General features: G+C 50.1%; 1 protein-coding gene across 1 annotated transcript in view; it reads right to left on the reverse strand.

The window, feature by feature from the left end:
• The window catches only part of ddx59 (DEAD (Asp-Glu-Ala-Asp) box polypeptide 59), a 31,075-nt gene extending 16,965 nt beyond the window's left edge, over positions 1-14,110 (reverse strand). The window contains exons 1-2 of the mRNA XM_067974728.1: positions 13,354-14,110; positions 9,430-9,612 (exon numbers count right to left, since the gene is read on the reverse strand). Of these exons, the coding sequence (XP_067830829.1) occupies positions 9,430-9,612; positions 13,354-14,103 (933 nt within the window). The 5' untranslated portion in view covers positions 14,104-14,110. The remainder of the gene's footprint in view (positions 1-9,429; positions 9,613-13,353) is intronic.
• Between the last annotated feature and the right edge of the window lie 1,935 nt (positions 14,111-16,045).

Consider the following 16,045-nt stretch of genomic DNA (forward strand, 5'->3'; position numbering starts at 1 on the left):
CCCACTCCAGAAACTTCAGCACAAAATCCAGACCGACTTTTCCCCAGTGTCTTGGCCAATATTTGTCCTTCAACCATCACTAAAACAGATTATCTGGTCATTATCTCATTGCTGTTTCTGGGATCTTGCTGTGTGCAAATTAGCTGCCATGTTTCCTACATTATAAGTCACTGCACTTCAAAAGTAGTTCATTGGTTGTAAAGCGCTTTGGGACATCCTGAGGTCGTGAAAGACGCTATATGAATGCAAGTCTTTCTTGTACATGCATTATAGTTAAATGTAATACCCAGACCTTGCACTCAAGCATGACACAGGAAACAAGTGCCACAAGCAGGAAGTGTGCACTGGATACCAGACATTTAATACATTAGTAGGTAAATACATATCGAAGTGTATGCATTTAACGTACAGCTGCAGTGTCTGTCACTCAAAATAAATCTGAAGTGGGTACGGCAGTGCAGTGACTAAGAACCCAGTGAACGCGAGTTCAAATCCCACTGTGGCAGTTTGAGAATTTTAATTCAGTTTTAAAAAACAAGATTGGAAATTAAAAGTGACCGTGAAGCTGTCGGATTGTAGTAAAATCCCAACTGGTTCCCTAATGTCCTTGTGGGGAAGGAAACCTGCTGTCCTTACCCGGTCTGGGCCTATATTTGACTCCAGACCCACAACAACCTGGTTACAGGGTTATTCAGACGCGATAGAGAGGGGGATAAAAGAGGAGGGGGGGTGGCAATTTTGGTTAAGGAAACAATTACAGTTGTGAGGAGGGATGATATTTTAGAAGGAGCATCAAATGAGGCCTTATGTGTTGAGCTAAAAGAACAAAAAAGGGGCAGTCACGTGACTGGGAGTGAACTATAGACCCCCCAAACAGTCAGAGGGAGATAGAGGAGCAAATATGGAGGCAAATTTCTCAGACGTGCAAAAACAATAGGGCAGTAATAGTCGGGGATTTCAACGACCCGAATATTAACTGGGATACAATCAGTGTGAATGGTATAGAGGGAGCAGAATTCTTAAAATGCATTCAGGAGAATTTTTCTAGCCAGTACATAGTAAGCCCAACAAGAGAGGGGGCAGTTCTGGATTTAGGGAATGAAGCTGGGCAGGTGGAAGGAGTATCAGTGGGAGAGCATTTTGGAGGTAAAGATCATAATAGTTTTAGCATAGTTATGGAAAAGGACAAAGACAGAACAGGAGTTAAAGTTTTCAATTGGGAAAAGGCCAATTCTACTAAACCGAGAAGTGATTTAGCAAAAGTGGACTGGAAACAGCTACTTGAAGGTAAATCAGTGTCAGAGCAGTGGGAGACATTCAAAGGGGTGATTGAGGGGGTTCAGAGTAAACATGATCCCACAAAGAAAAAGGGAGGGGCTGCCAAATCTAGAACCCTCTGGGTTTCAAGAAGCATTCAGGGTAAGATAAGGCAGAAGAAGAAAGCCTATGATAGACACCGGGAACTCAATACTACGGAAAGCTTCGAGGAGTTTACAAAGTGCAGGGGTGAAATTAAAAAGGAAATTAGGAAAGCAAAGAGAGGGCATGAAAAAATATTTGCATTTGTCTTCATAGAGAGGGATGATGCAGGGATTGTAGTTAAGGAGGAGGAGTGTGAAATATTGGATGGGATAAACATAGTGAGAGAGGAAGTATTAAGGGGATTAGCATCTTTGAAAGTGGATAAATCACCAGGGCCGATGAAATGTATCCCAGGCTGTTAAAAGAAGCCAGGGAGGAAATAGCGGAGGTGCTGACCATCATTTTCCAAACTTCACTGGATACAGGCGTAGTGCCGGAGGATTGGAGGACTGCTAACATTGTACCGTTGTTTAAAATGGGAGCGAAGGATAGACCAAGTAATTACAGGCCAGTCAGCCTAACCTTGGTGGTGAGCAAATTATTGGAATCAATTCTGAGGGACAGGATGAACTTACTTAGAAAGGCACGGACTAATCAAGGACGGATGTGTTAAGGGGAGGTCGTGTCTGACTAACTTGATTGAATTTTTCGAGGAGGTGACAAGGAGGGTCGATGAGGGTAACGCGTTTGATGTAGTCTACATGGATTTTAGCAAGGTTTTTGACAAGGTCCCACATGGCAGACTGGTCAAAAAAGTACAAACCCATGGGATCCAAGGGAATGTGGCAAATTAGATCCAAAATTGGCTCAGTGGCAGGAAGCAAAGGGTAGTGAGGAGGAAAGTTGTAGACTGCAGGAAGATATCAATGGACTGGTCAGATGGGCAGAAAAGTGGCAAATGGAATTCAATCCAGAGAAGTGTGAGGTAATGCAGTTGAGGAGAGCAAACAAGGCAAGGGAATACACAATAAATGGGAGGATACTGAGAGGTGTAGAGGAAGTGAGGGACCTTGGAGTGCATGTCCACAGATCCCTGAAGGTAGCAGGACAGGTAGATAAGATGGTTAAGACGACATATGGAATACTTTCCTTTATTAGCCGAGGCATAGAATATAAGAGCAGGGCTGTTATGCCGGAACTGTATAAAACACGAGTTAGGCCACAGCTTGAGTACTGTGTACAGTTCTGGTCACCACATTACAGGAAAGATGTGATTGCACTAGAGAGGGTACAGAGGAGATTTACGAGGATGTTGCCAGGACTGGAGAATTTTAGCTATGAGGAAAGATTGGATAGGCTGGGGTTGTTTTCTTTGGAACAGAGGAGGCTGATGGGAGATTTAATTGAGGTGTATAAAATTATGAGGGGCCTAGATGGAGTGGATAGGAAGGACCTATTTCCCTTAGCGGAGGGGTCAGTGACCAGGGGGCATAGATTTAAAGTAATTGGTAGAAGGATTAGAGCGGAAATGAAGAAAAAATGTTTCACCCAGAGGGTGGTGGGGGTCTGAAACTCACTGCCTGAGAGGGTGGTAGAGGCAGAAACCCTCAACTCATTTAAAAAATACCTGGATGCGCACCTGAAGAGCCGTGACCTGCAGGGCTATGGACCAAATGCAGGAAAATTAGATTCGGCTGGGTGGCTCGTTTCTCAGCCGGCGCGGACACGATGGGCCGAATGGCCTCCTTCTGTGCCGTAAATTTTCTATGATTCTATGAACAACATGGTTGACTCTTAACTGCCCTCTGACGTGGTCCAGCAAGGCACTCAGTTGTATCAAACTGTTACCAGCGGTTGAAAGAAACCCCACCACCAGCATCTTAAGGGAAACTAGGGATGGGCAATAAATGCCAACCCTGCCAGCGAAGTCCCAGCTTGCACTCTCTGCACTCGTGCAGCCTCCCAGCCTGTTCCACCAACGATGGCACCGACTCCAGCCATCACAGCCCTGCTGTCTGGAACTCTCTCCCTGAACCCATCCACCCAGATACTTCTTTCCCCACCTTCCAAAACATCTGTAAAACCAACCTCCTCTGTTTCCAATCTCCTCCTCAGTGTCTGATCCCCTTGTGAACTGTCGAGGGACATTTTGCTACAATAACTTGCATTTATATAGCGTCTTTAACAGGAGCGATTTTCAAACAAAATTTGACACCGAGTAACATAAGGAGATATTAGGACAGGTGACCAAAAGCTTGGTCGAAGAGGTAGGTTTGAGAGAGAAGTAGAGAGACGGAGAGGTTTAGGGAGGGAATTCCAGAGCTTAGGGCCCAGGCAGCTGAAGGCACAGCCGCCAATGATGGGGCGAAAGAAATCGGGGAAACGCATAAAAGGCAAGAATTGAGGAGCGCAGAGATCTCGGAGGGTTGTAGGAGGTCACAGATAGGGAGGGGCGAGGCCATGGAGGGATTTGAAAACAAGGATGAGAATTTTAAAAATCGAGGCATTCCTGGACTGGGAGCCAATGTAGGTCAGTGAGCACAGGGGGTGATGGGTGAACGGGACTTGGTGCGAGTTAGGATACAGGCAGCAGAGTTTTGGATGAGCTGAAGTTTATGGAGGGTGGAAGATGGGAGGCCGGCCAGGAGAGCATTGGAATAGTCCAGTCTGGAGGTAACAAAGGCATGGATGAGGGTTTCAGCAGCAGATGAGCTGAGGCAGGGGCGGAGATGGGTGATAGTAGGTGGTCTTGGTGATGGAGCGGATATGTGGTCGGAAGCTCATCTCAGGGTCAAATAAGACGCTGAGTTTGCAAACGGTCTGGTTCAGCCTCAGACAGTGGTCAGGGAGAGGGATGGAGTCGGTGCCTAGGGAACGGAGCTTGTGGCGGGGACTGAAGAAAATGGCTTCGGTCTTCCCAATATTTAATTAGAAGAAATTTCTGGTCAACCAGTACTGGATGTCGGACAAGCAGCGTGAAAAATCAGAGGCAGTGGAGGGGTCTAGAGAGGGGGTGGTGATGCTAAAGGCAAGTTGTTGTAAACCTGTATCCTGTGGGGAATGTGGTTGGCTAGAGTTAGTGAATTGGAGAGTGTGCTTGATCGTGCAACTGGCACGCTGATCCCACGCGGGATAGGTTGGCATTCCCAAACTACGGCAAAGTCATAGACTCATGAATCATAGAAAGTTAACAGCATGGAAGGAGGCCATTTGGCCCATCGAGTTCGTGCCAACTCTATACAAGAGGAATCCAGCTGGTCCCACTCCCCCACCCTATTCATTGCAAACTTTTTCCTTTCAAGTAATTATCCAGATCTCTTTTGAAGGCCATGATTGAATCTGCCTCCACCACCCCCTCGGGCAGTGCATTCCAGATCATAACCACTCGCTGTGTAAAAAAGTTTTTCCTCATGTCACCTTTGGTTCTTTTGCCAATCACCTTAAATCTATGTCCTCTGGTTCTTGACCCTTCTGCCAATGGGAACAGTTTCTCTCTATCTACTTTGTCCAGACCTTTCATGATTTTGAATACCTCTATCAAATCTCCTCGCAACCGTCTCTGTTCCAAGGAGAACAACCCCAGTTTCTCCAGTCTATCCACGTAACTAAATTCCCTCATCCCTGGAACTATTCGAGTAAATCTCTTCTGCACCCTCTCAAAGGCCTTCACATCTTTCCTAAAATGCGCTGCCCAGAACTGGACACAATACTCCAGTTGTGGCCGAACCAGTGTTTTATAAAGGTTCATCATGACTTCCTTGCTTTTGTACTCTATGCCTCTATTAATAAAGCCCAGGATCCATTATGCTTTTTTAACCGCTTTCTCAACCTGCCCTGCCACTTTCAACGATTTGTGCACATAAATCCCCAGATCTCTCTGTTCCTGCACCACTTTTAGAGTTGTGCCCTCTAGTTTATATTGCCTCTCCTCATTCTTCCTACCAAAATGCATCACTTTGCATTTTTCTGTGTTAAATTTCATCTGCCACGTGTCCGCCCATTCCACCAGCCTGTCTATATCCTCCTGAAGTCTATCACTATCCTCCTCACTTCTAAGTTTTGTGTCATCTGCAAATTTGGAAATTGTGCCCTGTACACCCAAGTCCAAGTCATTAATATATATCAAGAAAAGCAGTGGTCCCAGCACTGACCCCTGGGGAACACCACTGTACACCTCCCTCCAGTCCGAAAAATAACCATTCACCACTACTCTCTGCCTCCTGTTACTTAGCCAATTTTGTATCCATGTTGTTACTGCCCCCTTTTGTTCTATGGGCTTCAATCTTGTTGACAAGCCGATGATGCGGCACTTTATCGAACGCCTTTTGAAAGTCCATATACACCACATCGACCCTCTCTGTTACCTCATCAAAAAACTCTATCAAGTTAGTTAAACATGATTTGCCTTCAACAAATCTGTGCTGGCTTTCCCTAATCAATTCACATTTGTCCAAGTGATTGCTAATTCTGTCCCGGATTATCGTTTCTAAAAGTTTCCCCACCACTGAGGTTAAACTGACTGGCCTGTAGTTGCTGGGTTTATCCTGACACCCTTTTTTGAACAAGGGTGTAACATTTGTAATTCTCCAGTCCCCTGGCACCACCCCCATATCTACGGATGTTTGGAAGATTATGGCCAGTACCTCAACAACTTCCACCCTCACTTCCCTCAGCATTTGGACCGGGTGACTTATCTACTTTAAGTACAGCCAGCCTTTCTAGTACCTCCTCTTTATCAATTTTTAGCCCATCCAGTATCTCAACTACATCTTCCTTTACTGTGACCCTGGCAGCATCTTCTTTATTGGTAAAGACAGATGCAAAGTATTCATTTAGTACCTCGGCCATCCCCCCTGCCTCCATGAGTAGATCTCCTTTATGGTCCCTAATCAGCCCCACCCCTCCACTTACTACCCGTTTACTGTTTATATGCCCATAGAATACTTTTAGATTCCCTTTTATGTTGGCCACCAGTCTATTCTCATACTCTCTCTTTGCCCCTCCTATTTCCTTTTTTACTTCCCCTCTGAACTTTCTATATTCAGTCTGGTTCTCACTTGTGTTATCAACCTGACATCTGTCATACGCCCCTTTTTTCTGCTTCATCTTACTCTCTATCTCTTTTGTCATCCAGGGAGCTCTGGCTTTAGTTGCCCTACCTTTCCCTCTCGTGGGAATGTGCCTAGACTGTACCCGAACCATCTCCTCTTTAAAGGCTGCCACTGTTCAATTACAGTTTTGCCTGCCAATCTTTGATTCCAATTTACCCGGGCCAGATCTGTTCTCATCCCACTGAAATTGGCCCTCCTCCAATTGAGTATTTTTACTTTAGAGTGGTCCATGTCCTTTTCCATAACTGATCTAAACCTTATGATACTTTGATCACTGTTCCCTAAATGTTCCCCCACTGACACTTGCTCCACTTGGCCCACCTCATTCCCCAGAACCAAGTCTAGCAATGGTCAAGAAAGTTCTGCTGAACACACTTCAAAAATTCCTCCCCCTCTTTGCCCCTTATATTATTACTATCCCAGTCTATATTAGGATAGATGAAGTCCCCCATTATCACTACTCCATGGCTTTTGCACCTCTCTGTAATTTCCCTACAAATTTGCTCCTCTATCTCCTTCCCACTAGTTGGTGGCCTATAGAATACACCCAGTAGTGTAATGGCACCTCTATTGTTTCTTAACTCTAACCAAATAGATTCAGTCCTTGACCCCTCCAGGACATCCTCTCTCTCCAGCACTGCAATATTCTCCTTAATCAATACTCCCACCCCCACATCCTTTCTTTCCTTCCCTCTCTTTCCTGAACATCCAGGAATATTTAGTACCCAATCCTGCCCTTTTTTGAGCCAGGTCTCCATTATTGCCACGACACCATATTCCCATGTGGCTATTTGTGCCTCCAGCTCACCAACCTTGTTTACCACACTTCGTGCATTTACACACACGCACTGTAAACCTATCTTAGACTTTCTTGTACTCTCTCTCAGTCTGATCCCACCTAATACTCTACTATTTCTTGCTCTAGTGCTATCTTCCTCTCCCAATCCTTTGTGCACCTTGTTTCTCCTTTCTAATGCTGCATCCTGGTGCCCATCCCCCTGCCAAATTAGTTTAAACCCCCAGACTGACATGTTTAGAAAGTCCAGAGCTGTTGAGCTGTTGGAGAGGGATCAGTCAGAAAACAGCATGGATTTTGGGGGTGAGGGGGGAAGGGAGATTGTGGGATTACTGAGGTGGGGGTTGCGGGGGGGGGGGGGGGGGGAAAGAGTACTAGTGTTTGAATAGAGTGGCAGGACGCTGGGGGCGACGGATCGCCGGGTGAGGGGAGGACGACGGATCGCCGGGCGAGGGGAGGACGACGGATCGCCGGGCGAGGGGAGGACGACGGATCGCCGGGCGAGGGGAGGACGACGGATCGCCGGGCGAGGGGAGGACGACGGATCGCCGGGCGAGGGGGGGACGCTGGGGGAGACGGATCGCCGGGTGAGGGGAGGACGACGGATCGCCGGGCGAGGGGAGGACGACGGATCGCCGGGCGAGGGGAGGACGACGGATCGCCGGGCGAGGGGAGGACGACGGATCGCCGGGCGAGGGGGGGACGCTGGGGGAGACGGATCGCCGGGTGAGGGGAGGACGACGGATCGCCGGGCGAGGGGAGGACGACGGATCGCCGGGCGAGGGGAGGACGACGGATCGCCGGGCGAGGGGAGGACGACGGATCGCCGGGCGAGGGGAGGACGACGGATCGCCGGGCGAGGGGAGGACGACGGATCGCCGGGCGAGGGGAGGACGACGGATCGCCGGGCGAGGGGAGGACGACGGATCGCCGGGCGAGGGGGGGGGGACGCTGGGGGAGACGGATCGCCGGGCGAGGGGAGGGCGCTGGGGGAGACGGATCGCCGGGCGAGGGGAGGGCGCTGGGGGAGACGGATCGCCGGGCGAGGGGAGGGCGCTGGGGGAGACGGATCGCCGGGCGAGGGGAGGGCGCTGGGGGAGACGGATCGCCGGGTGAGGGGAGGGCGCTGGGGGAGACGGATCGCCGGGTGAGGGGAGGGCGCTGGGGGAGACGGATCGCTGGGTGAGGGGAGGGCGCTGGGGGAGACGGATCGCCGGGTGAGGGGAGGGCGCTGGGGGAGACGGATCGCCGGGCGAGGGGAGGGCGCTGGGGGAGACGGATCGCCGGGTGAGGGGAGGGCGCTGGGGGAGACGGATCGCTGGGTGAGGGGAGGGCGCTGGGGGAGACGGATCGCCGGGTGAGGGGAGGGCGCTGGGGGAGACGGATCGCCGGGTGAGGGGAGGGCGCTGGGGGAGACGGATCGCCGGGCGAGGGGAGGGCGCTGGGGGCGACGAGATAGTTGAGCAGCAATGGGACTCCAGGGAACACACAGAAGTATTCCACGCTTTGAATTCTGGAGAGGAGACACCTTTCACTTTTTGTACTGGATCGAAGGGCAAGAGGGAAACAGTTGTGAAGAGAATCACTGACTACACATGGGCACAGAGGGATTCGCTGCAAGAAACACAGATGGTACTGCAGAAACAGCAGGCACCGTTGGATGGTCCCCAATATTTCACAAATGGCGATGTTAACGTGAAGTTCTCAGGGCTTGCTCTAGCCCTTGAAATGGTACTCTATATATTTGAAAGCCACCCAATGGTTTTATAGGTAAATGGGCCAGGATGGGACTGAGCTACACAGACCAGAAGGTCTCTGCTTCGGTCCCTGGTCAACGCCATTAGCAGATCTCAGCTAAGGCACCCTCGGTTCGGGAAAAGGAAAACAAACAAAAAGAATCAGCCAGCGTTCCTGATCCAATGACTCCCGTTGGAAGTTGCGTATGATTGGAATCTGGGGCAGGTCAAGATCAGATGCAGATATGATGCCCTCAGCAATTAAATAATCTGCTCACGACCATTATCCAGGCTCATGCAGGAAGACTGGCCACGAGGTCACACGGCACCCATGAAACTCGACCCCAATCAGAGTTAGTACCTTCAGGAGAGAAGGGAGGTGAAAATTGGAAGAAAGAGCAGTGCAAATAAAAATATCGGGGGGGTGGAGGGAGGCGTTGTTTGGGCTGCCTGGTTCAAACAACTCCACTGCACCAGGTCCCACCTTAATGTTTTGTTTGAGGCGGTGCAGTTGTGGGGGTAATGGCATTCCCCCGACCAGCAGCGCAGTTCTCATGTTGGGCAGACCCATCATCAGTTCCTTGGCCTGCCCCTCGATCTGAATGGCAAGTTCACGAGTTGGAGTCAGTATCAAACCCACAGGCTGCTGGGGTGAACCCTTCTTATTCTGAAAGGAAGGAAAACAAAAGATGTTACAATTCCGCCTCCAACCCAGTGTTCAGTGTCATTGTTACTACAACATGGAAAAGAAAAAACATCAGGCATTGGATTGTTGGTCATGAGTTTTTTTTGCATTCATCAAATGGATGGAACATAACATAAGAAATAAGAGCAGGAGTAGACCATCCGGCCCCTCGAGCCTGCTCCGCCATTCAACAAGATCATGGCTGATCTTCAACCTCAACTCCACTTTCCCGCCCAATCCCCATATCCCTTAGTTCCGCTAGAGTCCAAAAATCTATCGATCTCAGCCTTGAATATACTCAACGACTCAGTCATGGGGTAGAGAATTCCAAAGATTCACAACCCTCAGAAGAAATTCCTCCCCATCTCAGTCTTAAATGGCCGACCCCTTATCCTGAGACTATGTCCTCTAGTTCTAAACTCTCCAGCCGGGGAAACAACCTCTCAGCATCTACCCTGTCAAACCCCCTCAGAATCTTATATGATTCAATGAGATCACCTCTCATTCTTCTAAACTCCATCTGGAGTATAGGCCCATTCTACTCAATCTCTCCTCATAGGAAAACCCTCTCATCCCAGGAATTAATCTAATGAACCTTCGCTGCACCGCCTCTAAGGCAAGTATATCCTTCCTTAGGTAAGGAGACCAAAATCTTCACATTATTCCAGGTGAGGTCTCACCAAAGCCCTGTACAATTGTAGTAAGACTTCCTTACTCTTGTACTCCAAATCCCTTGCAATAAAGGCCAACATATCATTTGCCTTCCTAATTGCTTGCTGTACCTGCATGTTAAGGACACCCAAATCTCTTTGAACACCAACATTTAATAGTTCCTCACCATTTAAAAAATATTCTGTTTTTCTATTCTTCCTACCAAAAAGTGAATAACCTCACATTTCCTCACATTATACTCCATCTGTCACCTTCTTGACCATTCACTTATCCTGTCTATATCCCTTTGCAGACTCTGTGTCCTCCTCACAGCTTACTTTCCCACCTAGCTTTGTATCGTCAATAAACTTGGATATATTACATTTGGTCCCTTCATCTAAGTCATTAATATAGATTGTAAACAGCTGAGGCCCAAGCACTGATCCACGAGTTCCAACCTGACAACCTGAAAATGACCCATTTATTCCTACTCTGTTTTCTGTCCTTTAATCAATCCTCAATCTATGCTAATATGTTACCCCCAATCCCATGAGCCCTTACCTTGTGTAACAACCTTTTGTGTGGCACCTTTTCAAACTTCTGGAGAAAGCAATACTTTCTCATATTGGGCATTTGGTGTCATCAAACATTCCCAGGTCAACGTAACAGTGAGACACAGAGTCAAACATACCCAGGTCAGGTGTTACATGGTTAGATATAGAATTAAATAGAAATTGCAACACTGCAACAGGCCATTCGGCCCAACTAGTCCATGTTGGTGTTTATCCTCCACAGGAGCAGTAGTCTTAATCCCATGTGCCCACTCTGTTCCCATATCTCTTCATCCCCTTTTTCTTCAAATATTATTTAAGAATTAACATCGTCTCTTCTTCAATCACTAAGTCCAGTGTTGAATTCCACATCCTCACAATCCTGTGTAAAAAACAGTTTCTTCTGCTCTCTGTTCTAAATCTCTTACATTTAATCTTATTTATCTGTCCTTTTTTTCTAGATCCTCAATCACTGGAAACAGTCTGTTTCTATCACTCTGTCCAACAATTAACTTTAAACACTTCTATCAAATCACCCCATAAATCTCCTCTGCTCTAAAACCCTCCTCCTTTCTTAGTCATTGTGTCCTCCCAAAAATATTCTAACCTGCTGTGTTTACTTGCACTCCCGCCCAGTTTGTAGCCAAGTTTCTGTTGTGCTTTAAATCTCGATCTTCTTGTGACAGAACTGCTCCAAATTCCCCCAGTTTATTTCCCACACTCTGAACATTGCAATGCACAAATTTTATTAACACATGAACGTTATTAACAATACTGCTTTTATCTTGATTTTTTTTTTGCTGAAACTAACACATTTGTTAAATCTGTCTTTCCTCTGCCTTTAACTGGTTGAATGGATTGTCCTCCTCTACTCCCTTTATCCCTTCAGTACGCTATCATTTTTTCTAAATTCTTTCTCATTTGTATATTTACCTCGTATATTTCTACCCTCTCCAATTGCTCTGATTACTTTAACACTGCCAGGTCAAATGCCAAATAAAACTCCTCTATTCTGCTTCGACCCGGACTTCAGGAGAAATCCTGTCAAGCGCCTTGGGATGTTTCTCGACAATAAAAGGCGCTGTATAAATGCAAGTTGTTGTTGTCGAGTGCCCCTACTGCACAAGCGAGATGTTTTACCGACACTACCTGCCCTTTCAGGTCTCTCTCTCTCTCCACAGACTCTGCCTCACTTGCTGAGCTTCTCCAGCATTTTCTGTTTTTATTTCAGATTTCAAGCATCCCCAGTATTCTGCTTTTGCCTTAAATGCATCTATTCTATTCATCTCGACCACTCCTTGTGGGAGCGAGTTCCACATTCTCACCACTCTCTGGGTGCAGAAGTTTCTCCTGAATTCCCTATTGGATTTATGAGTGACTATCTTATATTTATGCCCCCTTAGTTTTGGACAAGTAGAAATATTTTCTCTACATCTATCCTATCAAACCTTTCATAATTTTGAAGGCCTCTATCAGGTCACGCCTCAGCCTTCTCTGTTCTGGAGAAAAAAGCTCCAACCTGCTCAGTCTTTCCTGAAAGGTATAACATCTCAGTTTTGGTCTCATCCGAGTAAATCTTTTTTGCACCTTCTCCAGTGCCTCTATACCCTTTTTAGAATATGGAGACCGGAACTGTTCACAGTACTCCAAGTGTGGTCTAACCAAGGTTCCAGACAAGTTTAGCATAATAAATTCATACCATATTTCCAGCACTGGAGGCCATTCGGCCCATTGTGCCTGTGCCGGCTCTTTGATAGACCTATCCAATTAGTCCCACTCCCCTGCTTTTTCCCCATAGCCCTGTAATTTTTTTTTCCCTTCAAAGATTTATCCAATTCCCTTTTGAAAGTTATTATTGAACCTGCTTCCAGGCAGTGCATTCCAGGTCATAAACAACGCGACGCATAAAAATAATTCTCCTCCTATCCCCTCTGGTTCGTTTGCCGATGGTCTGATATCATTTCTCTCAGATGTTTTAATTAATTGAATGAATAAAGATGAAGTGTAGGCCCGGAGCTCCTCCCCCCACTCCCTCTTCCCACCCCCGCTGGCCCGGAGCCTGCCCTGCCCCTGCCGGCCCAGAACCCCTGCCCCCCGCCGGCCTGGAGCCCCTCCTCACCCCCCTCCGGCCCGGAGCCCTGCCCTGCCCCCGCCGGCCCAGAACCCCTGCCCCCCGCCGGCCCAGAACCCCTGCCCCCCGCCGGCCCAGAACCCCTGCCCCCCCGCTGGCCCGGAGCCCGCCCTGCCCCCGCCGGCCCAGAACCCCTGCCCCCCCGCCGGCCCGGAGCCCCTCCTCACCCCCCTCCGGCCCGGAGCCCTGCCCTGCCCCCGCCGGCCCAGAACCCCTGCCCCCCGGCTGGCCCAGAACCCCTGCCCCCCGGCTGGCCCGGAGCCCGTCCTCACCCCCCTCCGGCCCGGAGCCCCGCCCTGCCCAGAACCCCTCCTCACCCCCCTTCGGCCCAGAACCCCAACCCCCGCTGGCCCAGAGCCCCTCCCCAACCCGGAGCCCTGCTCCCCTTACCTCCTGGAGTGCAGCCGCAGTGAGTGGGAGCAGGAAGCCGGCTGTTTTCCCTGATCCGGTGGCAGCGGCAGCCAGCACATCGCTCCCAGACAGGCCCTGCGGCAATAGCTGCATCTGCACCGGGGTGGGGCTGTGGTAGCCCAGCCTCTGCAGGTTGGCGGCCAGGGTGTCGGGGAAGCTGCAGTGCTCGAACTCCAGGATGGGCCTGACGGCAGGGCCCTGCACGGCAATGCCCAGCTGCTGCTGCAGGGCCTGCACCTGCTCCTCGGACAGGCTGGAAATAAAGTGGTGCTCCCTGTACCGGCTGCCCGGCCCATGTCCCTGACCTGCCGGGCCCTCGGGAGGCGGCTCCCCCGACGGGCCATTGCCCAGGGCCCCGGCCAGTCCTCCGACCTGCCGCAGGTGCTTGGCTTTACACTCCAGGCTGCACACATCCGTATCGGTCTGGTCGCAGATGTACTCCCCGTAACGGCCGCACATGGAGCAGGCCGGATCCCCGGGCTCCGGCCAGCGCTGGCTCCTGCTCAGGGACTTCACCGGCTCCTCCTCCTCAGCCTCCACACTGTGCCCTGGTCCCAAGGGCTGTGCCTCTCGTCCCCTCTCCTTCTCCCGATTACTGGCACCCTCGGCAGCAGGGCTTCGGGCCGGCGGGGGCCGCTCACCGTCACCGGAAAGGACTTTACTCTTCTTGGCAACTTGCCCATCACTTTCCTCAGGCCTTTTCACCTTCAGTGACCGGGGCACAAACATCGTCCCTTAACCTGTGAAGACACAGGAAGATGCTGCGGATTAGTCGTCACGATTTGTTACTGTATAAAAACACCTTCTTATCTCGTGTCACCATCGCACTGTTAAAACTCCCATATTAATATGTAGAGGGGTAAAATAACCTGTAACATCAAAAAAAGGGGGGGGGGGGGGGGCGGGGAGATGCAACACCTGCCCCTTCACCTCCTCCCTCCCCACTGTCCAGGGCCCCAAACACTCCTTCCAGGTGAAACAGCAGTTTGCTGGTACTTCTTTCAATTTAATATACTGTATTCGCTGCTCACAATGTGGCCTCCTCTACACTGGGGAGACCAAACACAGACTGAACACCTCAGCTCTGTCCGTGAGCGTGACTTGCCATTTTCTCTCTCTCTCCCTCTCCCACTCCCACTCCCACTCCCACTCCCACTCCCACTCCCACTCCCACTCCCACTCCCACTCCCACTCCCACTCCCACTCCCACTCCCACTCCCTCTCCCACTCCCTCTCCCTCTCCCTCTCCCTCTCCCACTCCCACTCCCTCTCCCACTCCCTCTCCCACTCCCTCTCCCTCTCCCACTCCCTCTCCCACTCCCACTCCCACTCCCACTCCCACTCCCTCTCCCACTCCCTCTCCCACTCCCTCTCCCACTCCCTCTCCCTCTCCCACTCCCTCTCCCACTCCCTCTCCCACTCCCACTCCCTCTCCCACTCCCTCTCCCACTCCCTCTCCCACTCCCTCTCCCACTCCCTCTCCCACTCCCACTCCCTCTCCCACTCCCACTCCCACTCCCACTCCCTCTCCCACTCCCTCTCCCACTCCCTCCCACTCCCTCTCCCACTCCCTCTCCCACTCCCACTCCCTCTCCCACTCCCACTCCCTCTCCCACTCCCTCTCCCACTCCCTCTCCCACTCCCTCTCCCACTCCCTCTCCCTCTCCCTCTCCCACTCCCTCTCCCACTCCCTCTCCCACTCCCTCTCCCACTCCCACTCCCACTCCCTCTCCCTCTCCCTCTCCTCCAATGAAGCTCAACGGAAGCTCGAGGAACAGCACCTCATCTCTCGTTTAGGCACTTTACAATCTTCCGGACTCAACACTGATTTCAATAACTTCAGATCATAAACACTTCTCTCATTTTTTTCGGTCAACAAGTGCAGGTAATGGTTCTGCTGCCATTTACAGCTACTCCTGACCAATCTTTTGTTTCTTATCCTGTCCCATTCCCACCCTCCCTGCCTCGCACCCTCATCCCTTTTGTCATTTAATCACTTTTGCCCTCCACCCTATCACAGACCTTCCCTTTTGTTCTTTCCTCCTCTCCCTCCATCCCTTTCCCTGGCTCTGTATTTGCTTAAAAACTTTAACTCTTTAACATCCTCCAGTTCTGACGAGAGGCCTTCGACCTGAAATATTAACTCTGTTTCTTTCTCCTCAGATGCCGCCTCACTTGCTGAGCTTCGCCAGCATTTTCTGTTTTTATTTCAGATTTCCAGCATTCGCAGTATTTTGCTTTTGATTTGGATGTTGGAAAAGCCGTCTGACAGCACTGAAGCAGTGGGAGGGTTCAGAGGTTGAGTTGGGTGTCATCAGTGCAAACATGGAAGCTGAGCCCATGTCTGCGGACGATATCGAGAGTAGATGGGGGAGAGAAGAGGAAAAGGATGGGTCCTCTGATAACTTCTCAGGTAATAGAATAAGAACATAAAAAATAGGAGCAGGAGTCGGCCATTCGGCCCCTCGAGCCTGCTCTGCCATTCAATCAGATCATGGCTGATCTTCGACCTCAACTCCACTTTCCCGCCCGATCCCCATATCCCTTGATTCCCTTGTCCAAATATCCATCGATCTCAGTCTTGAATATACTCAACGACTGAGCATCTACAGCCCTCTGGGGTAGAGATTTCCAAAGATTCACAATCCTCTGAATGAAGAAATTTCCCCTC

The sequence above is a fragment of the Heptranchias perlo genome, chromosome 40 (assembly GCF_035084215.1).
Source record: "Heptranchias perlo isolate sHepPer1 chromosome 40, sHepPer1.hap1, whole genome shotgun sequence".
In the NCBI taxonomy this organism is placed as follows: domain Eukaryota; kingdom Metazoa; phylum Chordata; class Chondrichthyes; order Hexanchiformes; family Hexanchidae; genus Heptranchias; species Heptranchias perlo.